Source organism: Mustelus asterias, chromosome 4 (assembly GCF_964213995.1).
Source record: "Mustelus asterias chromosome 4, sMusAst1.hap1.1, whole genome shotgun sequence".
In the NCBI taxonomy this organism is placed as follows: domain Eukaryota; kingdom Metazoa; phylum Chordata; class Chondrichthyes; order Carcharhiniformes; family Triakidae; genus Mustelus; species Mustelus asterias.
The window spans coordinates 139,366,940-139,394,176 of NC_135804.1; the positions used below are offsets into that span (position 1 = coordinate 139,366,940).

The 27,237-nt window shown below is 44.5% G+C and overlaps 1 protein-coding gene and 1 pseudogene across 3 annotated transcripts in view; one reads left to right on the plus strand and one right to left on the minus strand.

Moving 5' to 3' along the window:
• Nucleotides 1-27,237, plus strand: part of LOC144493012 (CD99 antigen-like protein 2) — a 154,963-nt gene extending 127,726 nt beyond the window's left edge. For 2 of the 3 annotated variants that reach the window (XM_078211803.1, XM_078211802.1), the window contains 5 exons: nt 2,104-2,178; nt 7,624-7,656; nt 10,665-10,781; nt 16,513-16,578; nt 18,946-27,237. In XM_078211803.1, the coding sequence (XP_078067929.1) occupies nt 2,104-2,178; nt 7,624-7,656; nt 10,665-10,781; nt 16,513-16,578; nt 18,946-18,956 (302 nt within the window). In that variant the 3' untranslated portion in view covers nt 18,957-27,237. The remainder of the gene's footprint in view (nt 1-2,103; nt 2,179-7,623; nt 7,657-10,664; nt 10,782-16,512; nt 16,579-18,945) is intronic. The other variant, XM_078211801.1, reaches the window with a different exon arrangement.
• On the minus strand, nt 6,448-6,556 carry LOC144493273 (5S ribosomal RNA; annotated as a pseudogene).

Below are 27,237 nucleotides of genomic sequence, written 5' to 3' on the forward strand. Positions count from 1 at the left end.
GTGGCAAAGCAACCCCCGCCCCCTCTCTCTCCCACCCCACTAGGAGATTGGACCACACACCCCATCCCAGCCTCCGGGACTAACGTATGGACCCTCCCCTCCCTCTTTTTTCCCAACCCCAAAATTATTATACATTTGTTATGATTGCTATAGAATCACAGAATCCCTACAGTGCAGAAGGAGGCCATTTGGCCCATCAAGTCTGCACCGACCACAATCCCACCCAGGCCCTATTCCCGTAACCCCACATATTTGCCCTGCTATTGCCCCTGATACTAAGGGGCAATTTAGCATGGCCAATCAACCTAACCCGCACATCTTTCGACTGTGGGAGGAAACTGGAGCATCCGGAGGAAACCCACGCAGACACGGGGAGAATGTGCAGACTCCGCACAGACAGTGACCCAAGCCAGGAATCGAACCCCAGTCCCAGGCGCTGTGAGGCAGCAGTGCTAACCACTGTGCCACCCCATGTTGTTATGATTTCTATAACGCTCAACTCAATTCACAAATGGAAGTTTTGAGGTAAAATCCATAAGCTCACCATGATCCTGAGTGGATTATCCTCAAGAACAATTCTGTGCACATAGGAGTGTTAGCGGTGTTGGATACGTGATGTTTCTCTACTCCTGGTGAAATGCTCATTTGCTACAAGATTGAAGCAAATGACCATTTAGATCATCTGGCTCCAGGGACATAGAATCCCCACAGTGCAGAAGGAGGCCATTCGGCCCCTCGAGTCTGCACCGACAACAATCCTACGCAGACCATATTCCCGCAACCCTACATATTTACCTTTCTAATCACCCTGACACTAAGGAGCAATTTAGCATGACCAATCAACCAAACCCGCACATCTTTGGACTATGGGAGGAAACCGGAGCACCCGGAGGAAACCCATGCAGACATGGGGAGAATGTGCAGACTACGCACAGACATCTGCTAGCTGGTGTGCTAATATTCACAGATCCCTATGTTGATGTTATATTTTGCACCGATACCAGGGATTTGCCCTGCTTGCATATCTCTCTCAGTCTCAAACATTAGATCAGAGAGTGTCTGAGACATCTCTATTTCCTGAAATTTTGGTCTAGCCGAAAATAAGATGTAACATTCAAAAATGAATGCAAAAGGAGGATAAATTGAAAGAAAAGTAATGATCTGGAATCCAGACTGGGACACACTTTGTGTCATATCCGTGAGGAATCTCAAATGATATTCAGTCAAGTTTTACCCGAACTGCATCAAAACCTGAAGGCGATCACAGCGAAACAATCTTGTCTACTTGGTTTCCTGCTGTGCATTAGATTTTTTTTCAGAAGAGATTAACAGGTTACATCAATTTAAAGTGACATGAGATAAACTTCAAGTCCCCTGCCATCAGCTAGCTCTATGAATGCTGTGAAATTGCAGAGATATCCCAGCCTAGCATTGATCCAGGGAATCATTAGTTTGCTGGACAGTAAAGAACACATCACTTTAGCTTTTTTCTTTCCAAAGGTTGTTCAATGTTGACGTGTTTTGACAGTTTAGTTCTAAGCAGGTTTGGCCTAAACTGCAACATGCCTGTCACTTTTTGGGTAAAATTCCATTCAATCATTTGCGAATTATTCAACTACTGCTATCACATGCGAAACATTAACCCATCAATCAACTTGATATGAAAGATATGTTGACAGCTAGTTGACACCAGTATTCTTGGCGAGGGAGATGGTAGTGTGTAATTAAGGAGCTGTCCCTCTTTCCAACACCATTTATCCCTTTAATGAGTGCGAGTCTCTTGCGAACTTTCTCTCGTATGTCAACATCTTCTCCTGGGTTGGAAGGTCCATAAAATGATTTGGAATGAACACTGTGGACATGTTTAGAACATACACTGGGTCCAATTTTCATGATGAGGTGACCTAATCTCCAAGTATCATCCCACCTGAGCATTTTAACTAGGCAAATTCCACTTGCCTTTAGCAGGTAAGCACAAATTCCTGAATTGTTGTTGGGCGATTGAAGTGTTTAAACCCTAGGGTATTAATTGCATTTAGATACCTGATTCTGGGTTGCATTCTTATGTATTGAACAATGACACCGTCTTCTTGCGATGTGTAGGTGCCTCTAACATTTCAGACAGAGACCTTGAAGATCTGTTGGATGATGGCTATAAACCAGATAAGAAAAATTCAGGTAAACATCACACAATTAAGTTCACATGTTTGTCAGTTTTCACACAATGAATGGATGAACATGTTGCACGACTCGTGGAATGATTGATGGGATATTACAGTGTGGGTAGGAATAAACATTGCAATACAGAAACAGGCCATTTTGTCTGTTCAGTTCAGGATGGTGTTTAACTTTGTTCCCAGTTCCCTTCAATTCTTTTTCTTTCCAATATTGACAGGGTTTCTACCTCAAGCACTCATCACTCATTATGCAAATATGCAATTCCTGCTTTATAAATTATAGAATCCATACAGTCAGAAGAGGCCATTCGGTCCATCGAGTCTGCACCGACTCTCTGACAGAGTATCTTTCCCAGGCTCTCTCCCCCATCCTATCTCCGTAATCCCACACATTTCCCATGGCTAATCCATCTAACCTACAATCTTAGGACACTAAAGGGCAATTTCCCATGGCCAATCCACATGCTTTTCTGACACCCAGTACAGGATGAGCAGAAGTTTCTTCCAAATAAATTTTGGGAAGACAGAAACCATTGTTTTCAGTCCCCATTCCAAACTCCGTTCACTAGCTACGAACTCCATCCCTCATGAAATCAAAAAGGAGGAGGTATTGGGGTTCTTGAGAAGCATTAAGGTAGACAAGTCCCCAGGGCCTGATGGGATATACCCCAGAATACTGAGAGAGGCAAGGGAGGAAATTGCTGGGGCCTTGAGAAAAATCTTTGTATCCTCACTGGCTGTAGGGGAGGATTCAGAGGATTGGAGAATAGCCAATGTTGTTCCTGTGTTTAAGAAAGGTAGCAAGAATAATCCAGGTAATTACAGGCCTGTGAGCCTTACATCAGTGGTAGGGAAATTATTGGAGAGGATTCTTCGAGACAGGATTTATTCTCACTTGGAAATAAGTGGACGTATTAGTGAGAGGCAACATGGTTTTGTGAAAAGGAGGTCGTGTCTCATGAACTTGATCAAGTTTTTTGAGGAAGTGACGAAGATGATTGATGAGGGTAGGGCAGTGGATGTTGTCTACATGGACTTCAGTAAGGCCTTTGACAAGGTCCCTCATGGCAGACTGGTGCAGAAGGTGAAGTCACATGGTATCAGAGGTGAGCTGGCAAGGTGGATACAGAACTGGCTCGGTCAAAGAAGACAGAGGGTAGCAGTGGAAGGGTGCGTTTCTGAATGGAGGGCTGTGACAAGTGGCGTTCCTCAGGGATCAGTGCTGGGAACTTTGCTATTTGTAATATAGAGAAATGATTTGGAGGAAAAAGTAACTGGTTTGATGAGTAAGTTTGCGGACCTCACAAAGGTTGGTGGATTTGTGGATAGCGATGAGGACCATCAGAGGATACAGCAGAATATAGATCGGTTGGAGACTTGGGCGGACAGTTGGCAGATGGAGTTTAATCCGGACAAATGTGAGGTAATGCATTTTGGAAGGTCTAATACAGATAGGAAAGATACAGTAAATGGCAGAACCCTTAAGAGTGTTGATAGGCAAAGGGATCTGGGTGTACAGATACACAGGTCACTGAAAGTGGCAATGCAGGTGGAGAAGGTAGTCAAGAAGGCATACGGCATGCTTGCCTTCATTGGCCGGGTCATTGAGTTTAAAAATTGGCAAGTCAGGTTGCAGCTTTATAGAATCTTAGTGAGGCCCCACTTGGAATATAGTGTTCAATTCTGGTCGCCACACTACCAGAAGGATGTGGAGGCTTTGGAGAGGGTACAGAAAAGATTTATCAGGATGTTGCCTGGTATGGAGGGCATTAGCTATGAGGAGAGGTTGGAGAACCTTGGTTTGTTCTCACTGGAACGACGGAGGTTGAGGGGGCAACCTGATAGATAGATTATGAGAGGCATGGACAGAGTGGATAGTCAGGAGCTTTTTCCCAGGGTGGAAGAGTTAATTACTAGGGGGCATAGGTTTAAGGTGTGAGGGGCAAGGTTTAAAGGAGATGTACGAGGCAGATTTTTTACACAGAGTGTGGTGGGTGCCTGGAACTCATTGCCAGGGGAGGTAGTGGAAGCGGATACGGTAGTGACTTTTAAGGGATGTCTTGACAAATACATGAATAGGATGGGAATAGAGGGATATGGTCCCCAGAAGGGTAAAGGGTTTCAGTTAAGTCGAGCAGCATGGCCGGTGCAGGCATGGAGGGCCAAAGGGCCTGTTCCTGTGCTGTAATTTTCTTTGTTCTCTTTGTTCTTTGTTCTCTCCCTGGCAGTGGCCTGAGATTAAGTCAGTCTGTTCACAATCTTGGTGTCAAATTTGACTCGGGGTTGAGCTTCCGATCTCATATTTATGCCATCGCTAAGACTTCCCATTGCTGTAACATGGGCCCACTTCACCCTCTGTCAGCTTACCTGCTGCTGAAACAGTCAAACAACAAAGAACATTACAGCACAGGAACAAGCCCTTCAGCCCTCCAAACTTGCACCGACCAAGCTGCCTGACTGAACTAAAACCCTTTACCCTTCCAGGGACCATATCCCTCTATTCCCATCCTATTCATGTATTTGCCAAGACGCCCCTTAAAACTCACTATCGTATCTGCTTCCACTACCTCCCCCGGCAGCGAGTTCCAGGCACCCACCACCCTCTGTGTAAAAAACCTGCCTCGTACATCTCCTTTAAACCTTGCCCCTCACACCTTAAACCTATGCCCCCTAGTAATTGACTCTTCCACCCTAGGAAAAAACTTTTAACTATCCATTCTGTCCATGCCTCTCATAATCTTGTAGACTTCTATCAGGTCGCCCCTTAACCTCTGTCATTCCAGTGAGATCAAAAAACGTTTCTCCAACCTCTCCTCATAGCTAATGCCCTCCATACCAAGCAACATCCTGGTAAATCTTTTCTGTACCCTCTCCAAAGCCTCCACATCTTGCTGGTTGTGTGGCGACCAGAATTGAACACTGTATTCCAAGTGCGGCCTAACTAAGGTTCTATAAAGCTGCAACATGACTTGCCAATTTTTAAACTCAATGCCCCGGCCGATGAAGGCAAGCATGCCGTATGCCTTTGTCACCTCAAGACTATCTCTAATTTTGAAATGCTATAAAATCTGTAATTGAAAGCCATAAAGACAATCTTCATTATTACTGCCTCACTATCTCGCTTTCTTCCTTTAAAATAGGTTGTTTCCCCTTGTGGGAGGGTCTAGGACCAGAGGACGTCATCTCAGAGTAAGGGGTCACCTATTTAAGACAGAGATGAGGAGGAATTTCTTCTCTGAGGGTAGTGAATCTGTGGAATTCTTTGAGGGCGCAAGAGGCTGGGTCGTTATGTTCAAGGCTGAGATGGACAGATTTTAAAACAGTAAGGAAATCAAGGGATAAGGCGGGAAAATGGAGTTGAAGATTATCATACCAAAGCAGACTCAAGGGGCCGAATGGCCTACTCCTGCCCCTACGTCTTATGGTCTTACTTGACTAATCCAATTCACCCTTACGGCTGTCTCCCACGTCTTCCTTTTTCAGCTTCCTTTCTCTTTCTGAGGGTTGGATAAGATGCTACGTTTGTTGCTTCTATTGTCCTTCACTCAACTCTCCATAAAGTTGTCATCCGAAGCTCTGCTGCACTGAGTCCTATCCCTCTCCCCACCCTATCACCTCCACCCAGGTCGCTGACCTACAAACAATGTCTTGATTTTAAGAATCTCTTTCTTTTAAATCCCTCCGTGTGCTCTGTAAGCTCTTCCATCCTCGCCACCCTCTAAGATATTCCTCTAATTCCAGTTTCCCGTGCGCCTCTAATTTTAATTCCTCCACCGTGGTGGCTTCTTCAGCTTCCTGGGTGCCAAGCTCTGGAACACCCTCGCCACATCTCACTATCTCGCTCTCCTCCATTAAACCATTCCTTGAACCCAACCTCTTTGATGAGGCTTTTGATCATCCTGATCTAGTATTTACTTCATGCGGTTCAGAACATTGCCTGTGAGGAAAGGTTGGGTGGTTCTTTTCTTTGGAACAGATGAGGCTGAGGGGAGATTTAACTGATTTGTATAAAATTAAAAGGGGGCCTCGACAGAGTGGATAGTGTAAAAAGGCCACAGAGGCGGAAATCCCTTCACAAAATTCCTTTATTTACAAGATCCAACAACACTATACAGAGTGCTCTCAGTATGGAGTCTGCATCCAGAGTGCCAGAGGAACTGACACTTCTGTTTAAATACAGAGCATGGGGCTCCCTGATTGGGCCATCAATTTGGACCTTAATCAGGGACATCTTTTTGTGGGCTCTTAATCAGGGAGCTCTTTTCTTTAAAGCCCATTGCACCTGGTATTCCCAGGCAATCTCCCATCCAAGTACTAACCAGGCCTGGGTTTGCTTAGCTTCCGAGATCAGGCGTTTTCAGACTAGTATGGCTGTCGGCGCTCTTAATCAGGGAGTTCATATTCAAGCAGGCCAACCCCAATTCCCTGATTAAAATCGTTACACCAGGAAGGACCTATTTCTGCTAACCGAGAGGTCAATAATCGGGGACATAGATTTAAACTAATTTGTGGAGAGATTAGAGGAACTAAAGGAGTAGTCATTTATTTTTCAACAGGGTGGTAAGGTTCTAGAACAGTATGTATAAAGAGTAGTAGAGGCAAAAATCCCCATCTCATTTAAAAAAACACTTGTGTAGATACTTACATGCTTACGGACCAGAAGCTTAAAAGTGTGTTTTTTCTGAATTTGTTCTTTAATGGGATGTGGGCATTGTTGGCAAGACCAGCCCTTGTCCTCTGTCCCTAATTGTCCTTGAACTGAGTGGCTTGCTAGTCAACTTCAGAGTCAACCACGTTGCTGTGGTTCTGGAGTCACATGTAGGCCAGACCAGGTAAGGACGGCAGATTTCCTTCCCTAAAGGACATTAGTGAACCAGGTAGATTTTTATGGCAATGGACAATAGTTTCACAGCCACCATTACTGAGACTAGTTTTCAATTCCAGATCCTATTAATTAAATTTTCAAACCGGCTGCCATGATGGGATTTGAACCGATGTCCCCAGAACAGTAGCCTGGGCTTCTGGATTACCAGTCCAGTGACATTGCCACTCTGCCACCATCTCCCCTATTAGATCTGATAGCTCCTTCCAAGCTGGCATGAACATGATGGGCTGAAGGGCGTCCTTCTGTGGTGTCAATCTTTCTGTGTTTCTGCTACAACTATGACTACACTTCAAAAGTATTTCAGTGGCTGAAGCAATTTGACACGTTCGGAGGTTGTGATGGGTACTATATAAATGCAGATCTTCCTTTTCTTCTCTTCCATCTCCTCTGCAATAGAGCATTCTTAAACCGGGCCAGTCACTGTCTGTATGACCCTGCAGAATGATCTATAATGGACAATTACCTTTGAACTTCTGTTTCCCAGTCTCCTGCAGCGCTCTCTGTCCTCTTTTGATGGTCTGTGTGATGAGGCACTAAATAACCTCTTGCCTTGTTTTCTAGGTGACAACGTACCTTCTGATGACCAGGATCAGGGTAAGTGTTCCTAATTTATTATATCCAATTACATCAGGAGGTAACGTGGCTGCGGGCAGCTGTGTGCTCTGTCCCACGGAGCACACGGAGGAGCGCATAGTGGTGACACTTCAGGCCAGATAGACCTATTAGCAAAAGGAATTTAATCGCACGACTGAGGCGGAAGTTCGAGATGATCACATCTTAACGTCTGACAATGTAACAGGGTGCTTGCTGTGTTCGAGTAGGAAAATAAGGACAGGAAGAGGTCTTTCAAGATTGTGGCTAATTTGTATCGCAATTCCATCTACCCATCATGCCCCTTTACCCTCCGAGTACTGACTTAACAAAATTCTATTCAGCTCAATTTTTAAACTTTCAGTGTTGAAATAGAGCTAATGTAAGACATTTTGATAGTTGTGTTGAAATCCTGGTCTGTCTTGACTGCAGTGCCAACAGCGGTGAGGATTGGGGCCTAAGGGTTGAAGGTGGGTTCAGGGGTTTGATGGGTATTGAACAGGCACCGGAGTGTGGCGACTCTGGGATTTTCACAGTAACTTCATTGCAATGTTAATGTAAGCCTTACTTGTGACACTAATAAAAGAATAAACTTTAAAAAGTTATAATTCTCCCGAAATAATAGTTATCAAAGGATTTTTATAGTTTCTTTAATGAAACATCCTAAAAGGGCGGCACGGTGGCACAGTGGTTAGCACTGCTACCTCACAGGGCCAGGGACCCAGGTTCAATTCTGGTCTTGGGTCACTGTCTGTGTGGAGTTTGCACATTCTCCCTGTGTCTGCGTGGGTTTCCTCCAGGTGCCCTGGTTTCCTCCCATAGTCCAAAGATGTGCGGGTTAGATTGATTGGCCATGCTAAATTGCCCCTTAGTGTCAGGGGGACTAGCTAGGGTAAATAGGTTATGGGCCTAGGGTCTGGGTGGGATTGTGGTCGGTGCAGGCTTGATGGACCAAATGGCCTCCTTCGTGACTGTATCCAAGAGGATACTGATAGGGAACCACGAGGAGAATGAGTGAAAGAGTAGCCGGTCAGGTGGTATTTGAAGGGCCGTTGAAGACAGGAAGTAGTAGAGTGAAAGGGTTTGGGACCGAGGCGGCTTGTAGTCCTGTGACTAAAGAGAGTGGAGGGGCATATAAGGTGAGGAGGGCATGCACTAGAATATTGAGTTAGGAATTGCAAGTAGGGAGTGATGAGGCTGTAACAGGAATTTTCAATTCAATGCACTGGGGCGTGTGGGCTGTAGAAATTGACTAGGTCAATGGAAGAGTAGGATTTGACACACTGTTGTGCATAGACATTGGCGGTACGTGTGTTACAGTTTTTAGAATTGGGTAGTTGACTCAGAATGAGATCAGAATAATGGAGTCATAGAATCATAGAAACCCTACAGTGCAGGAAGAGGCCATTTGGCCCATCGAGTTTGCACCGACCACAATCCCACCCAGGCCCTACCCCCATATCCCTACATATTTTACCCACTAATCCCTCTAACGTACGCATCTCAGGACACCAAGGGGCAATTTTAGCATGGCCAATCAACCTAACCCGCACATCTTTGGACTGTGGGAGGAAACCGGAGCACCCGGAGGAAACCCACGCAGACACGAGGAGAATGTGCAAACTCCACACACACAGTGACCCAAGCCGGGAATCGAACCCAAGTCCCTGGAGCTGTGAAGCAGCAGTGCTGACCACTGTGCCACCGTGCCGCCCCGTCAAGGAAGGAGCCACGGTGCAGGTCAGCATTTTAGTGTTTGTGGGAGCGAGGTAATGGCAGGTGATACTGCTGAAAGGAGAATTGTCAGTGTTGGTGGTAGCTCAGGTTTGGGACGAAAACATTAGCTCAAGAGACCACATTCTTGCAGTAAAGTGAGTGGGATTGGGTGCTCTGTACAACCATGCAGGATGATCCTTGCTCTTCCATCACTGGATGTCGGTTAGCAGTCTTTCAGCACTGTGGCAGTGGTGGTAGTAAGGATGGGACAGATTGCTTCTTTAAAATAAAAACAGAGTATGTTGGATGCACTCAGCAGAACTGGCAGCAATCCATGGAGAGTGAAGCGCATTTCAGGTCACTGACCTTTCATCAGAACTGGAGAAAGTTATGATGTGGAGATGCTGGCGTTGGACTGGGGTGGGCACAGTAAGAAGTCTCACAACACCAGGTTAAAGTCCAACAGGTTTATTTGGTATCACGAGCTTTCAGAGCGCAGATCCTATATCACCTGATGAAGGAGCAGCGCTCCGAAAGCTCGTGATTCCAAATAAACCTGTTGGACTTTAACCTGGAGGAAGTTAGTGATTGAACAGGTTTTAGCAACTACAGAGGCAAGGAATAGTGGGTAGGAGATTAAAGGGTGTAATGGAGGTCTGTGATAGGGTGCCAGGCAGGAGAGATTGAATGACAAAAGGGATGATGGCATGGGGTATAAGGGGATGGTGATGGGACAGGTAGAGAAACAAACGGTGGGCCTAGAGGAGGTGTAAATGGGAAAAGCAATATCTGCAGCTGCTGAAAGAAAGGGGGGGGGGGGGGCAGAGGTTATGATCTGAAATTGCTGAACCCCAAAGTGCCCAATCAAAAAGGGAAGTGCTCCGACTCAAACTTATGTTGAAGTTTATTGGAACAGTATGGGAAGGCAGAGGTCAGAGTGGGAGTGAATGACAAATTAAAATGACTGATTACTCAGGACTTATTCTCGAATCTCTCTTGCCTTGCACCCTATCACAGACCCTCCCTTATGCCCTTTAACCTCCTACCCGCCCTTCTCTTGAGCTAACGGTTTAGCCCCAATGACCTCATGTAGTGGAGGTACTCCCATCAGGGTTTTGACCCAGTGGCACTGCTTGATGCCAGCATAGTCGTGAAGCCTCACAACAGCGCACAGCGACTGTGGTTAGTATAGAAAATGTACTGAAATAAGATCAAGTAGCACCAGGTAGCTTAACATCAAGGTGTGTCGAGAGATTACCGGTGTTCCTTATTCAATATTTCCCTTTCTCCACTAGTGGCTGTGCCTGAAACAACAATAGCTGGAATCGCGAGTGCTGTGGCGGCAGCTTTGTTGGGTGTTGTGTCCAGTTACATTGCCTACCAGAAGAAGCAGCTATGCTTTAAAATACAAGGTATGGTGCATCCTGCATGGAATTCACAGCATCGAAACAGGCCAGGTGGCTTAGCTGGTCTATACCCAGTCTTTATGCACTGTATGAGCTTCCTATCACTTCACCGAACCCCATTCCCTTCTCCCCTTGTGCACGTTTCCAGCTTTTTATTACTATGCTATCCACCACAGCCACTCCTTGTGAGAGCCAGTTTCACAGACCCACCACCCTGCCTGGAGAACCTTCTCCTGCAGTCCCTGATTGAAGTGATGTGACTAACGTATATTTATGACCGCAGTTTGTCTCACACTGCTACCTACTGGCTACAACTGGCATGGCAACGAGCATCCCAAAGATTGGTGGAAACCACGCCATTGATATATCAGCCACTTAAAAAGATGATGTGGCCAGAATTCCTGAGTTCAGTGCTCTCTCTCCACCCCCAGACCCTGCTGCAGGGGGAAGAGATGGGGGTGAGAGGGGAATATTCGCAGTGCTCTTTCTCATCGGTTGCTATCAGAGAGTGAATGTACAACACCAGGTTAGCTACAGCTCAAAGCTTTCTGCTGTTAAATCTGCCAGACAAAGTAATTAGGAGCCCACATTAGCGAGGCATCCCACCCAAAACATGAACCTTCCGGTTCTTGTTTCAATGTGGAACGTCTTTTAGGCACATTCTGCATTTTCTATTTACATTACATGCGCATTCCTTTCATTATTTTATTTAAATGCACCCCCTACTGTCCCTGGCCATTATTTTGTCTTGATTCTGGCTTGTCCTTCTTCGTAATAGTTTCTCTCTTTACTTTGGATGTCACTGAAGATGATCGTGCTGTAAATTATTTTACAGTGTGTTTTTTCTTGGGGAAGGGAAGGGGAATGCAGAGACGCTCCGCTGTCTAACCTTTCAGAGATTTTGTTTCCTCAGTTGAAATCACTAAACGGTGTAAAGTGGTCCAGTGCTAATGTGCGACACATGTGAAATAAGGTGCTGCCAAGTTAATGATGTTGCAGAACTCCTTGTTTTTTTAATGTTGATGACATTATCACAAACTTTCCCAATGATTTACTCTGACTGTACTCAGTACATTGTATATATGTAGCTCTGGGGATGTGGGCAAACCTGACGATACCCCATGGGCATTGAGTTAACCACCTAGAGGTCGGAGCTACAGTTTCATGTTGGTATGTATGGCGCGCATTCTTGAAGTGCTTTATTTTTTTTTAAAGTTTAGCCGTTTTTTTCCCCCATAAAATCTAGAAGCAAGAGTAGGCCATTCGGCCCATCGAACCTGCTCCATTCATTTCATAGAATCATAGAAACCCTACAGTGCAGAAGGAGGCCATTCGGCCCATCGAGTCTGCACCGACCACAATCCCACCCAGGCCCTACCCCCACATATTTACCCGCTAATCCCTCTAACCTACGCATCTTAGGATTCTATGGGGCAATTTTTAACCTGGCCAATCAACCTAACCCGTACATCTTTGGACTGTGGGAGGAAACCGGAGCACCCGGAGGAAACCCACACAGACACAGGGAGAATGTGCAAACTCCACACAGTGACCTGAGCCGGGAATCGAACCCAGGACCCTGGAGCTGTGAAGCAGCAGTGCTCACCACTGTGCTACCATGCCTTTGGATCATGACTGATCATGGAATTCAATATCCTGATTTCCCCTCTTCCCCCCCTTATCCCTTGATCCCTTTAGCCCCAAGAGCTATTTCTAATTTCTTCTTTAAAAATCACACAACGTTTTGACCTCAACTATTTCCTGTGGGAGTGAATTCCACACATTCACCACCCTCTGGGTGAAGAAATTTCTTCTCACCTCATTTCTAAAAGGTTTACCCCTTATCCTCAAACTATGACCTCTAGTTTTGGACTCTCCACCATTCCTTCTGAATCTACCTTGTTTAACCCTGTTAGAATTTTGAGTTTCTGTGAGATCCCCTCTCACTCTTCTAAACTCCAATGAATATAATCCTAACTGACTTAATCGCTCCTCATATGACAGACCTGCCATCCCAGGAATCAGCCTGGTAAATGTTCGCTGTACTCCCTCTAAAGCAATGACTTCCTTCCTCAGATAAGGACACTAAAATTGCACACAATACTCCAGGTGTGGCCTCACCAACGCCCTATACAATTGCAGCAAAACATCCCTATCCCGATACTCAAACCCTCTCGCTATGAAGACCAACATACCATTTGCCTTCTTTACAGCCTGCTGTACCTGTGTGCTTACTTTCAACGACTGATGCACGAGGATTCCAATGTCTCGTTGAGTATCCACCTCTCTCAACTTACACCCATTTGAGTAATAATCTGTCTTCCTATTATTGCTATCAAAGTGGATAACCTCACATTTATCCACATTATACTGCATCTGCCATGCACATGCCCACACACTCAGCCTGTCCAAATCACACTGAAGCATCTCTGCATCCTCCTCACAGCTCACACTTCCACCCAACTTTGTATCATCTGCTAATTTGGAGATAATACATTCATTTCCCGCTTCCAAATCATTAATATATAATGTGAACAGTTGGGGTCCTAGCACAGATCCCTGTGGAATCCCACTAGTCACTGACTGTCAATCAGAAAAAGACCTATTTATGCCAACTCTTTGCTTCCTATCTGCTAACCAGCTTTCTATCCATCTCAAGACATTACCTGTGCTTTAACTTTACATAATAGTCTGTTATGTGAGACTTTGTCGAAAGCCTTCTGAAAATCTAAATAAATCATATCCACTGGTTCTCCTCAGTCAATTCGACTAATTACATCCTCAAAAAATTCCAATAGATTTGTCAAGCATGGTTTTCCTTTTGTAAATTCATGCTGACTTTAACTGATTATACCACTGCCTTCCAAATGCAGAGTCATGAAATCCTTGATAATAGACTCGAACAACGTCCCGGTACTGACATTAGGCTCACTGGTCTATAGTACCCTACTTCCCTTTTTGAAGAGTGAACTTCCAGTAGCTACTCTCCAATCTGTCGGAACTATTCCAGAATTCAAAGAATTTTGAAAAATAACCACCAATGGATCTACTATTTCCAGGGCCACTTCCTTAAGTACTCTGGGATGAAGATTATCAGGACCTGGAGATTTATCCATCTTCAATCCCATCAATTTCCCCAAATCCATTTCTCTACCAATACTGATTTCCTTCAGCTCCTCACTAAAACCTGTTTCTCTCAGCACTTCTGACACATTATTCATGTCTTCCTTTGTGAAGACTGAAGCAAAGTACAAATTTTATTCCTCAGCCATTTCTTTATTCCCCGTTATGAACTCTCCTGTTTCTGACTGTAAGGGGCCGACATCCATTTTTGTCAATCTTTTTCTCTTTACATTCCTATTGAAACTTTTACAGTCAGTTTTTATATTCCCCGCTAGCTTACTTTCATACTCTATTTATCCACAATGCTAGTCTAGATTTTTTAAATTCAAAGATGTGCAGGTTAGGTGGATTGGCCATGCTAAGTTGCCCCTTAGTGTCCAAAGATGTGTAGTTAGGTGAATTGGCCATGCTAAATTGCCCCTTAGTGTCCAAAGATATATAGTTAGGTGAATTGGCCATGCTAAATTGCCCCTTAGTGTCCAAAGATGTGCAGGTTAGGTGGATTGGCCATGTTAAATTACCCCTTTGTGTCTAAAGATGTGCAGGTTAGGTTGATTGGCCATGTTAAATTACCCCTTTGTGTCTAAAGATGTGCAGGTTAGGTGGATTGGCCATGCTAAATGAGCAGGGTTATGGAAATAGAGCGGAGGGGAGGGATGCTCTTTCAGAATGTTGGTGCTGTCTCGATGGGCCGAATGGCCTCCTACTGCATTCAAGGAATTCTGTGGAAATTGTCCATGTGGGATTTGAACTAAATTCTCTGGCTTGCTAGTTCTTTACTTTATCCTACTATATCCTACATACAGGGGGAAGCTGTTATTACTCCCAGCCAGGCAGGCCTAGCCCATTTTGGTGTACTTATGTTAAGGATAACAAGAGCCATAACACCAAGGTACATCCATCATCTAACGTAACTGGAAGGATGCCAATGACGATATCCTTCAATGTGCTAACATTTAAATCTCGCTTCACTGATGCGGCACATACAGCAGCAAGATTCTCAATAGCAGCACAGATAGGATCAGAATCCTCTGCACAGACCTTCCATATTAATCTCCTGTATACAATGAGCAAATGCTGAAGAATGATCACAGGAGTGTGAGGAACAGTTGTTTTGTTTACATTTTTTATGAGTTAAAGAAATATTAGACATGGCGGGGAAAGGCTATTTGGGGAATGGGTTTGGTTGGAGGTGGGACAGAGCTGTCGTGAAACCTTCAAGAATGTGTCCAAATGCTCCCATCCTGAAGCATGTTGAGCTCAATGAAGGAGGGTGTACGGCCACCAGCTGAGCTGATTACAGTCTCAGGAGCTGGGAGGCGATGGCCTCGTGGTATCAACACTAGACTATTAATCCAGAAACTCAGCTAATGTTCTGGAGACCCGGTTCAAATCCCGCCACGGCAGATGGTGGAATTTGAATTCAATAAAAAAATATCTGGAATTGAAAATTTACTGATGACCATGAAACTATTGTCGATTGTTTGGAAAACCCAGCTGGTTCACTAATGTCCTTTAGGGAAGGAAATCTGCCCTCCTTACCTGGTCTGGCCTACATGTGACACTAGAGCCAGAGCAATGTGGCTGACTCGGGCAACTAGGGATGGGCAATAAATGCTGTAAGAAGTTTAACAGCACCAGGTTAAACACCAGGTTTAACAAAACCAGGTTACTTTAACCTGGTGTTGTTAAACTTCTTACTGTGTTTACCCCAGTCCAACGCCGGCATCTCCACATCAATAAATGCTGGCCAGCCAACGACACCCATGTCTCGTGAATGAATTTTAAAAAAACTCCCCAGGCTACTTCAATCACTTGGCCACTGAGGTTAAGTGCTCAACCTGCAGTTTTTGTTTGGATGACTTGCACAAGCTATCTCCAGCTCCAAGGGGAAGACAGTGGCACAGTGGTTAGCACTGTTGCCTCACAGTGCCAGGGACCCGGGTTCGATTCCCGGCTTGGGTCACTTTCTGTGCGGAGTCTGCACGTTCTCCCTGTGTCTGCGTGGGTTTCCTCCGGATGCTCTGGTTTCCTCCCACAGTCTGAAAGACATGCTGGTTAGGTGCATCGGCCATGCTAAATTCTCTCTCAGTGTACCCGAACAGGCGCGGGAGTGTGGCAACTCGGGGATTTTCACAGTAACTCCATTGTTACTTGTGCCGCTAATAAATAAACTTTAAAAAGTTGCAGTTACGATTTAAACACCGACACAATACGCAGTCGTCTTTGTGTGTCGCCATTTGAACACTCGATGTAACGTGAATGAGATCCACTCCACCTCAAACAGGTTTGCTTCCGTCTGTACAATATAACAGGGCTGCTAATAACTTCAATCCACATGGTTTACAGCAGTTACAGCAACACGGGTTCCGTTACAGACATACACACTGGCTCTGTAACTGGAAAGCTTTCAGGCCCCACTGCTATCGGTACGACTTAATCGACACAGAGAGAGAGGAATGGATCAGGCTTTGATAGGTTTGCTCACTGGGACAGCAGTATCAGAATTCACTTGCTGCTGGCTTCATTGTGTCTGCAGCTGTGCAGAGTGCTTTGATATTCCTCAATTCAGAACCTGTCACATTTTCTTTCTGGTTCACCCATAACTCTGCAGGCAGCCTGAACCAACAGTACGTGAAGGGAGAAAACGCTGAAGCAGGAGCGATGGCTGAACCTCACGGTAGGTGTCTACCTCCTTCCATTTCTGTCAATGTATCTCATTGTCTTTATCTCATCAACTGATTTTATTCATTCTTTTTTTTTTTGAAAAGCCCCTTTTTGAACAAATATCCTTTCTGCATGTTTACTCACGGATGGTGGGTATCTCAGTTATTTTTGGTTGCAGTTTCATTTCCCTTTTCCCTTGGTTCTCTGCTTCATGCCCCATCTGCTGCCCCACACAGATTTGCTCACAGACCTTTGACTGCTGAAGAACACTCCTGAACAATCGATTTATTTGAATGTTTCTTCCCTCGTTGAGGGGCGGGGAAGAACCTGACCTACTTTCTGTCCCCATAACCGCTTCCCTACCACAGCCACGTTTGGAATCTCACCAGTCCTAGTGAATGGCCATCTCTCCACACCGTGACACAACACACCAGGACAGCATCCCAGGCAATATTTATTTTTGTATTACTGTCACAAGTAGGCTTACATTAACACCGCAACGAAGTTACTGTGAAGATCCCCGAGCCGCCACACTCTGGCGCCTGTTCGGGTACACTGAGGGAGAATTTAGCATGGCCAGTGCACCTAACCAGCACGTCTTTCGGACTGTGGGAGGAAACCGGAGCACCCGGAGGAAACCCACGCAGATACGGGGAGAACGTGCAAACGCCACACAGACAGTGACCCAAGCCGGGAATCAAACTCAGGTCCCTGGTGCCATGAGGCAGCAGCGCTAACCACTGTGCCACCATTGTGCCACCCTTAGTGGGTTCAGTGCTGGGAAAACACCAATGAGAAATTTCTGCTGCTGATTTGATAAATGGACAGTTAATTGTCTCCATTCATTTCTATTGAAATGGTTGACACCAACATTATTAGCATTTGCATCATGCAAGTACCAGGCAATGACCACCTCCAGCAAGAGAGAGTCTGACCATCTCCCTTTGACATTCAATGGCATTACCCACATTACCTCCCCCACTATCAACACCCCGGGGTTTACCATTGACCAGAACCTGAACTGGACTAGCCATATAAATACTGTGGCTACAAGGGCGCAGTCTGGGAATTCTGTGGGAGTAACTCACCTCCTGATTTCCCAAAGCCTGTCCATCATCTACAAGGCACAAGTCAGGGCTGTAATATAATACTCCCCACTCCCCTGGATGGGTGCAGCTCAGTAAGAAGTCTCACAACACCAGGTTAAAGTCCAACAGGTTTATTTGGTAGCAAATACCATAAGCTTTCGGAGCCATCTGTTCTCCAACAGTGTGTCTGTGCACTGTTGGAGAACAGATATCCACTCCACCTGACGAAGGAGCTGTGCTCCGAAAGCTTATGGTATTTGCTACCAAATAAACCTGTTGGACTTTAACCTGGTGTTGTGAGACTTCTTACTGTGCTTACCCCAGTCCAACGCCGGCATCTCCACATCGGTGCAGCTCCAACAACATTCAAGAAACTTGACACCATCCAAGACAAAGCAGTCTGTTTGATTGGCACCTCATCCGTCACCTTAAACATTCATTCACTCCAACATTCAGTGGCAGCCGTGTGTACCATCTACAAGATGCACTGCAGGAACTCACCAAGGCTCCTTCAACAGCACCTCCCAAACCCGCAACCCGTGGACAAGAGCAGTGGATGCATGGGAACACTACCACTTGCGAGTTCCCCTCCAAGTCCCTCGCTATCCTGACTTAGAAATATATTGCCGTTCCTTCACTGTCACTGGGTCAAAATCCTGGAATCGCTGATCCCCAAACAGCACTGTGGATGTAGCTGCATTATGTGGACTGCAGCAGGCACAGAAGGTGGCTCACCTTCTCAAGGGCCAATTAGGGATGGGCAATAAATGCTGGCCTAGCCAGCGACACCCACATCCCACGAAATAATAAAGATTGAAGACTGTCACACAAAAACGTTTGCTATTTTAACTGAGAGTCATATCTAAGCTTGCGTGGGCATGGAAACATATTGATCAATGAAAGGAGGGTGAAGAATGGTCATTCATAAACTCACAAACAGTGCCTCCTTTCCACTTCAAGAGGTTTTGGCGGAAAATTTGCCCAATGATACATTGATCCTGGCATTTCAAATGAATTTGATAAGAACTTTAAAGGAGCAACAGATTTAAAATGTATCATTTGTCGGTTTAATTTAAAATCAAACCAATGGAAACTACTGCACCCGAGAAAAACAGATGTTGTCTTTCATAATCATCACCTCCAGTCATTCCCTGATATTGGAACATCTGAACAGTAAGCTTCACTCCAATGAAACTGCATTCATGCTATTAAATTTCCAATATCCCACTTCATTTAATGTGTAACTAGATGGATAATACTACCATTATAATGAAATTACTGCCTACTTACAGGGTACGTCTGAACACTGCTCATTCAGCCTATGAAGAGTCTCTCCATGTTTGTTGGACGTTTCCCTCATCCTCCGGTCACCTTCTGGAATCTTCTTTGCATGACCCTGTTCCTTTTTATTTTCAATCTCATGATCATCAATATTTTCTGCTTGCTTCTTTTTCCTTTGCAGTCAGGTTTTTTTGGTTGGTTTGACTGTGTTGTAGGTGCGTTTGTAACGGGTGCCTCGAGGTTGCCTCGACTAACCTCCCCGCCTTTATTCTGTAAGTGTTGATTTGGTGCATTTTTCTTCCTATTGATTTCCCTCGTTCAGCCAACTCTGTCAGAGCGTGAGAGTCTTACTCGGCTGGTACTGGTCGTGATGCAGTTTCATTATAAACAGGGCAAGCTTTTCTTGTTCTCCACATATCTACTCCTTGCCCTTTCCCCTTGGAGCTAATTACTCCTTCCCTATTATCATGGTCATTTGTTAAGCCAAAAGAAATGATCAGAACTTCTCTGATCCAGTTGGCTTAAAGAAACTGGGGTGGGCTAATAATAATGTTAAGATACATCTCCATAGGATATAGTCGGAGTAAGGTTCTGGTATTAAGTGTACAGGATTTGCTCAAGACAGTAGAACTAAGAGTTGTTGAGACCCGTATCTAGCAGTCCTAGCTGAGCCCTCGATGAATGTTGGCATGCCAATATGATGTGTGGCCTGGCGAGACTCTCCTTGGTAAAGTTAGGGGCTGAGTAATTGGATAGATACTTTATAAGTGAGGACTTGTGTGCAGTGGCAGCAGTTGGGCAAACCAAAGAAATACACTCTACTGGGAAGGAAAATCAATGTCAAAATCTGATGGGGGAAGCAAGGAATTCTCACACAACTGCCACAAGGAAATAAAGGCAAAAGAAATACTCCGGGTGCTGGAACCTGGAACAAAAACATAAAATGCTGGAAAATCTCAGCAGATCTGACAGCATCTGTGGAGAGAGAATAGAGCCAACATTGAAGGGTCATCCAGACTCGAAACATTGGCCGAAACCCTACCACCTGGGCAGACGAGGTTCCCAGAACAGAAATCTCCGTTGGCCTTGGGCAGGATTTTCCGATCTCGCCCAAGCGAGGTCATAAAATCCTGCCCGTTGGCTGTATTCTCTCTCCACAGATGCTGTCAGACCTGCTTGAGATTTTCCAGCATTTTTCTGTGCTTGTGCCACTAGGAAAATCTGTTTATGGAGCAAAACTGGGGTATGTTTGCTTTCCGCGTGATTTCATCGGGGATGGGGTGGAAGATCCAGAAAAGGTTTATTCATTTCGATCAAGCTAATGTGATTTGGATTAGCAAACCTGCACCTAGGCTGAGTCATTAGCAGAGGAACCTAGATGGCACAAGTCAAAGTTCTAGATAACATTCTCTGCCCTTAAATGAGCCTTTCCAATCTCGGTGAGATTGCTGTGACTGGCACAATTGCACTGTGATCCAAGGTAATCAGAATGTCAGCAGCTATCCCTACACGGGCCCCAAGGAATGAACAAGTGGCAAAAGTTGTGTTGTTGATCCAGACTGTGTCTGTCACAGACGCTGTGCGAATGGACCCTGGGCTCTGTGGAGGGCAGCCTGCTGTCTTTCTGTATATATCTGGACTCTCTCTGGCCTTGGTAATGTGCACTGCCTGCTTGGCCTGTTTAAAATCATCCTTGTCTGTGTTTCCTTCCTGACATCTATCACCGCGGTTTGGCTGAATCTTGGTGCAGCTGAACGGAACCTCCTACAGACTCAGTCAGAGAAACCGCCTTTAGACAACACCAGTCAGCTGTAGATGGAACACTGCCAACCACAGCCTTTGCCTTGACACCAACTTCTGCTTCAAGTGGCTTCTTTAAATTGCATTTCGAACATACAGCGGAAAGTGATTCCTTCAATTGGCTCTTTAAATGTGTATTCAACTAGATATGGTGTAAGTGGTTAGAGTAGGTACAGTATACTGGTTCAATGTTGGTTTTTAATAGGTCCGACATTAAAGGACAAAGTGGAAGTGTTTGGCTTGGATATGAGCAGTTCAGCAGAAGTCACTGCTTGGACTAAGCATGTAGTTTAGGAGATTGTGTTATGGTGCTTAAAGAAAAAAATTAAGTTGAATGGTAAGGTGGCCGGTGGGGGTGGGGGGTGGGGGGGATACATTGGGTACTGTCCTGCTGATCAGCCATAGGTTAGTTCTGTTTATATTGAAGATGGAAGGTGCCCTTAGCCCCACAATCCATTTTGCACTCTTTGGAAACACAAACTGGAATTTTGTTTTTTACAAAATGCATCATACAGTTAAAATCTGCAAGTGAGAAAATCCGCCCTTCTCTCCGTGCAGTGGGTGCTAAAGGTTCTGGAGAAAGCATATCCGGGGTTTTGAAATTCCTCAGTATAGTGGCTGTGGAAGACTGAAATACACTATTGCTGCTTTAAGATTCAAATCATGGCATCATTTCAGATATTCAGATCAGCCAATCTGGTCACTGGACTCTAAACTTGATTTAATAAAATGCAGGGAGGTGGGGGGGGGGGCCGGTAGGAGGGGACTGACAGAGTAAATTGTGTCAGCATCAAGCAACAGCAGCCTTACATCCGCCTGTTCATTTGCACATAATATCTGCTTGCATTATTTAAGATTTGACACAATTGGGGAGGGGGGGAGGGGGGATGCACCTTTAGAAGAGGTTAGTGCATGAATGCAGTTGATTAGTGTACATATTTTTTTAAGATTGCAATCAGTATTTAACTCCAGAGCACTCTGGGACTGGCCGAGCATCTCGCCTTGATCAGTGCTTGCTGCTTGGGCTTTGGAATATCGATCCTCCTTCACAAGCGAAGGCTATAAACCACTAAACACAGTACCGGCACTAAGTCTTTATCATGTATAAAAACCTTGTGGTTGTTAGTCTGTGCCCGTTGCGTTTTGTTAGAGACAACGTAACCTGTATTAAAAATCAGTTCTGGTGCATCAGGTACAGCACTAGGGAAGATAATCTGCCATCCTTACCTGGTCTGGCCTACACGTGATTCCAGACCCACAACAATGTGCTTGACTCTTAAATTCCCTCTGAAGTGGCCCAGCGAGCCACTCAGTTCAAGGGGCAATTAGGGATGGGCAATATATTCTGGCTCAGCCAGCCACACTCATGTCCCACAATGAATTTTTAAAAAGCTTGCTCTTGTTGCAACACTGTTGTGATGCTTAAGCACATCTGTCTTTCCTTTTAAACAATGCTGTGGGTTAACTTTATCAAGAGAAACAGCCAGTCACTGATGTACGAGTGGGTTCCAGCTACATTTAAACCTCAAGCCATTTCTGAGCAACTGCCTGATACCAACTCAAAGCAGTTGCCTCAGAGGGATGGGCCAGACTGGAACTCCACAGCTGAGGCCATCCCTCGGCAATACAGGGGAGGTGCCCCAGCAAACTTGATGCCTTGCACCTTAAAAATTGTGGTTCTAGTTCTAAAAAGTGACTTTTGTTTTCAAGGCGGAACCTCAGATAAACTTTCACCCTTTGGCGTTTAAAAAAAGGGGCCTTTCTGTGAGAGTAGACAATATGAACTGGCATGTTCTGCATAAAAGTGCAAGTCGCCGCAAATCGAAGCAGATAAATCTTCCAGCGGGTCACAAGAGTAACATCTGTTTCAGATATTCCAGTGGAATGTGAGTACTTGCCGATTGCACTGCCTGTTGCTAGCTCCCTGATTAGTAACAAGCAACAATTTACAGGCATGATGAGTGAATCATCTGGAAACACTGCTTCCCTATCTCATTTTCAGCGCTCTCATTAGCAGACAGCAAATACTTGCAGATCACTGCAGAGATAGTGTGGACCTAAATATCAAACTCCTCAAGATCCAACATAGCTGCAAATAGAGTAACACTTCAACAATTATTTACCATCTGTTTGCCATGTTTAAACAGTGCCTAGAACAAATACTGCGCGGAATATCACTTTTGAACTTGATCGCATGATGCCAATTTTAAACAAAGTACCAGGTGCTTTATTTTTAAAGGGTACAGCACTTCGATGAAAATAATAATGCCTCGAGTTAAATCACATTTATGTAACTCTTAAAAATGGCCTTTCATCTCCCACACATTCCCATTTAGACCCCAGCCTGACCCACTGGGTCTTATGTCTTATGGTCTTATGGTCTTATATTCTTGATTTCTCGAGGAATTAAGGGCTATGGGGAGAGAGCGGGTAAATGGAGTTGAAATCAACCATGATTGAATGGTGGAGTGGACTCGATGGGCCGAATGGCCTTACTTCGGCTCCAATGTCTTATGGTCTTATAAATAACGGACTGCACCCAAACTGGGGGCTGATTGTCGATTGCTAAATGTTAAATTGGTGGATAAAATCTCGAGAGGTCAGTAATAAGTCACCAGTCGCCCACTGCTAGAATGTAGATGAACTTGCTATGAAGTTAATGGCAAGTGAACGATGCAGTGGGGAAAAAACTTTGCATTTATATAGCACCTTTCATATCCTCAGTGTCTCCCACCACCTCCCCCCTCCCCCGCCCCATTGCCAATGTAAACAGATGCAAAATCTTTACAGATAGGTTTTTCCTTTCCAATCTACTTACTGCCATTTAATTGTGTGTATAATTTCTAATGCCTCACCACAGTAATAATTACGCCTTACTATATAGAGGGAGACTAGTTAAGCAGCTGAGCCCCAGTGTTTGCCTAGGCAGGCACCACTGAGTAATCCCGTTTGGCTAAGATTAAGGGTAGAATCAGGTCTGATGTCTGTTTGTGGCAGCTTGTCTGGGGACCATGAATTGGATTCAATTTGAATTGGTTTTTTGGAGCAAGCAAGGAGATGAATTAAGGTGCTGTCCCGTCCACTCTGAGAAAGAAATACAATTATCATTTTTAATTGTCTGGCATGCGAACCCTCTTCCTCAGAACCAATTGCAGTATCCCCACTGTCACAAACACTGAATTTACTTGGGAGAAGTGGGGGGGGGGGATCCTCTTGCTGAAATTCAGCAAAATGTTAGCCACAACCACTGAGAAACTTTAAACGGCCATTTATTACAGGGTTCCTGCCAAAGTGATCAGGAAAATCCTGCAGATGTCAATGATTTTTCATAGAAATCGTAGAATCCCTACAGTGCAGAAGGAGGCCATTCAGCCCATCAAGCCTGCACCAACAACAATCCCACCCAGGCCCTATCGCCTTCACCCCATGTATTTAACCTGCTAATCCCCTGACACTAAGGAGCAATTTAGCATGGCCAATCCACTTAATCTGCACATTTTTGGATTGTGGGAGGAAACCGGAGCACCCGGAGGAAACCCACACAGACACAGGGAGAACGTGCAAAATCCAGACAGTGACCCAAGGCTGGATGAACCCGGGTCCCTGGCGCTGTGAGGCAGCAGTGCTAACCACCATGCCGCCCACCTTTTTAAAATTCAAAATCAGTGCAATTTGGAGCTGCTTTCTGATTATGGCCAAAATGGTTAATTTAAATATTTTTACAACTTGGTTCTCCTGCTGTCAATTCCCAGCAAGACCATAAGACATAGGAGTAGAATTAGGCCACTCGGCCCATCAAGTCTGCTCTGCTATTCGATCATGGCTGATATTTTTCTCATCCCCATTCTCCTGCCTTTTCCCCATAACCCCTATCCCCTTATTAATAAAGAACCTACCTCTGTCTTAAAGACACTCAGTGACCTGGCTTCCACAGCCTTCTGCGACAAAGACTTCCACAGATTCTCTGGCTGAAGAAATTCCTCCTCATCTCTGTTTTAAAGGATCGTCCATTTAGTCTGAGGTTGTGCCCTCTGGTTCTAGTTTTTCCTACTAGTGGAAACATTCTCTCCACGTCCACTCTATCCAGGCCTCGCAGTATCCTGTAAGTTTCAATGAGATTCACCCCTCCTCCTTCTAAACTGCAATAAGTACAGACCCAGAGTCCTCAACCGTTCCACATACGACAAGCTCTTCATTCCAGAGATCATTCTTGTGAACCTCCTCTAGACCCTTTCCAAGGCCAGCACATCCTTCCTTAGATATGGGGCCCAAAACTGCTCACAATACTCCAAATGGGGTCTGAGTGCCCAGATTGGCTAGCCCCAAGCTTGGAGAAGGGGGATGGTTATCTGACAGTAATCAATCATGTTTTCCTGTTCAGCTCCCTCGTCATCACTGAATGTGACTAATCGAGTGCATTTCTGAATGCGTATATATAGTTCTACATAGGAACATTATTACTAGACAGACTATAATTAGTGTAATAGGTATTTGAGCAAAATTTTGCATAATTTGTATGTATTGGTTATATATGAATTATGCACATTAAAGACATGTTCTTATTTTTGGTTTGCTGATAAGCGAGTCAGGCACTTAGCTAGCTGGTGGTTGAGACAGTTCTTCCAGGAAAGATACTGCAGCCATTTCACATGTACAAGTCAACACTTTCAAGTATTTTCTTTACCCTGTCCCCAGAAAAATTTTGGAATTTTTCAAACAATATCCTTTGAATTAGATGTGCACTGCAGTTTTCAAATAGACACTCGTGTTTCCCCACATGCCCTCAGACCAATTGTTTGCCAAGTGTTCTGCCCATCTTGAACATGATCTAATGAGATTGGGAGGGTACTTTGACAGCAGGAAAATAGGCCCAATTTGGGTTGTACAACCTTTAGGTTGTAGCCAAGGTCGAGACTCTAAACTAGATCCATCGCCACAATGGCATGTGACTTAACCAAGTCCTTCAACATGCCTCGCCTTCCTCAATCAATTTTAGCCTCTTGCACATCACTGATTTTCATGACTCCAACATGGGCAGCTGTGCCTTCAGCTGTCTAGCCCATAACCCTTTAGAATTTGCTCCCTAAACCTCACCACCTCCCTCTCTCCTCCTCGAAGACACTCCTTAAAATTTAGCTTTCGACCAAGTTTTGGTCATCTTGCGTCCTGGTGAAAATTTGGTTTGGTTAACACTTGTGAAATATCTTGAGGCATTTTATTATGTTAAAGAAACAATACAAATGCAAGTTGATATCGTGTACAGAATACAAGTCTTGAACACAAGAAATCCCCGAATATACGCATAACCAAACTTCTTAGACAACACTAGTGCTAAATATTGGGATCTTTTCAAAAGCCTCACCAGTGCAACAGTATGTAATGGCAAACACACATGGAGGCTTTGACCAAAAGGTTCAAATTGGACACAGAGCCGAGAAAAGTCAAATACAATGGAAAGAAAAATCCATGATGCAGCTGGCACCTGGCTCAAGTTTAAATTGAAACTTCTCCACACACTTTATTCTTTAATAAATAAAAGCAAATTACTGCGGATGCTGGAATCTGAAACCAAAAGAGAAAACACTGGAAAATTTCAGCAGGTCTGGCAGCATCTGTTTTGACAAGCTTTGACAAAGGGTTATCTGGACTCGAAACGTCAGCTCTTTTCTCTCCTTACAGATGCTGCCAGACCTGCTGAGATTTTCCAGCATTTTCTCTTTTGGCACTTTATTCTTTATATGGCTTTTAAATATCAAAAGAAAGTAACACCTTACAATGAAATGTGCGTGCTATGTGCCAAGGTGTTTCCATGTTGACATCTTTAGACTGCAGTTTCAATAGTTCCACTACTGTGTCAAATCTGATATGATTATTTGTCATTGTTGTAGTTAACTGACTCTGAATTACATTGGAAGCAATGCAAAGCTAAATCTATCAAGACAGCCGGGGTTGAATGTTTATGTAGGTTTATGCAGTGTCAGCTCATGAATGAATCTGTAATTCACACTTTATCCATTTATTATTGCTGTTTACAATTGTTGCAGTGGAACTGGTCAGGAGCAATGTTTGACTATAAAGACATATGCACGGTGTGTTCTAACGTACAACGGTGCAACTTTCAGAAAATACAGCAAGGTGAAAGGTGGAGTATTGTGACTGCAGAAAGATTTTTGATTAAATGGATATTTAACTATTTACTGAATGTGGGAACAGAAAAAGGAACACTGCATTAATATTTCCCAGGCTTTAATGATTTTTTTCTGCAGGCTAATGCAATAAATGCAGTATAGACAAGATGTTAACAAACCAGTTTCAGATTTGCCCTCTCTCCTGGATGACGCCATCTTTAAAATTTTAGTTAGAACACAGCCGTCTTACGCAAGACATAATGATGTGACTTAGTAAATAGTGTTAAACAACACAGTCAATGTAACTTTGTACCTTGGTGACTCAATAATTGAATTGTAACCAAATTGAAAGCACTGAATAAACTTGTACATTAA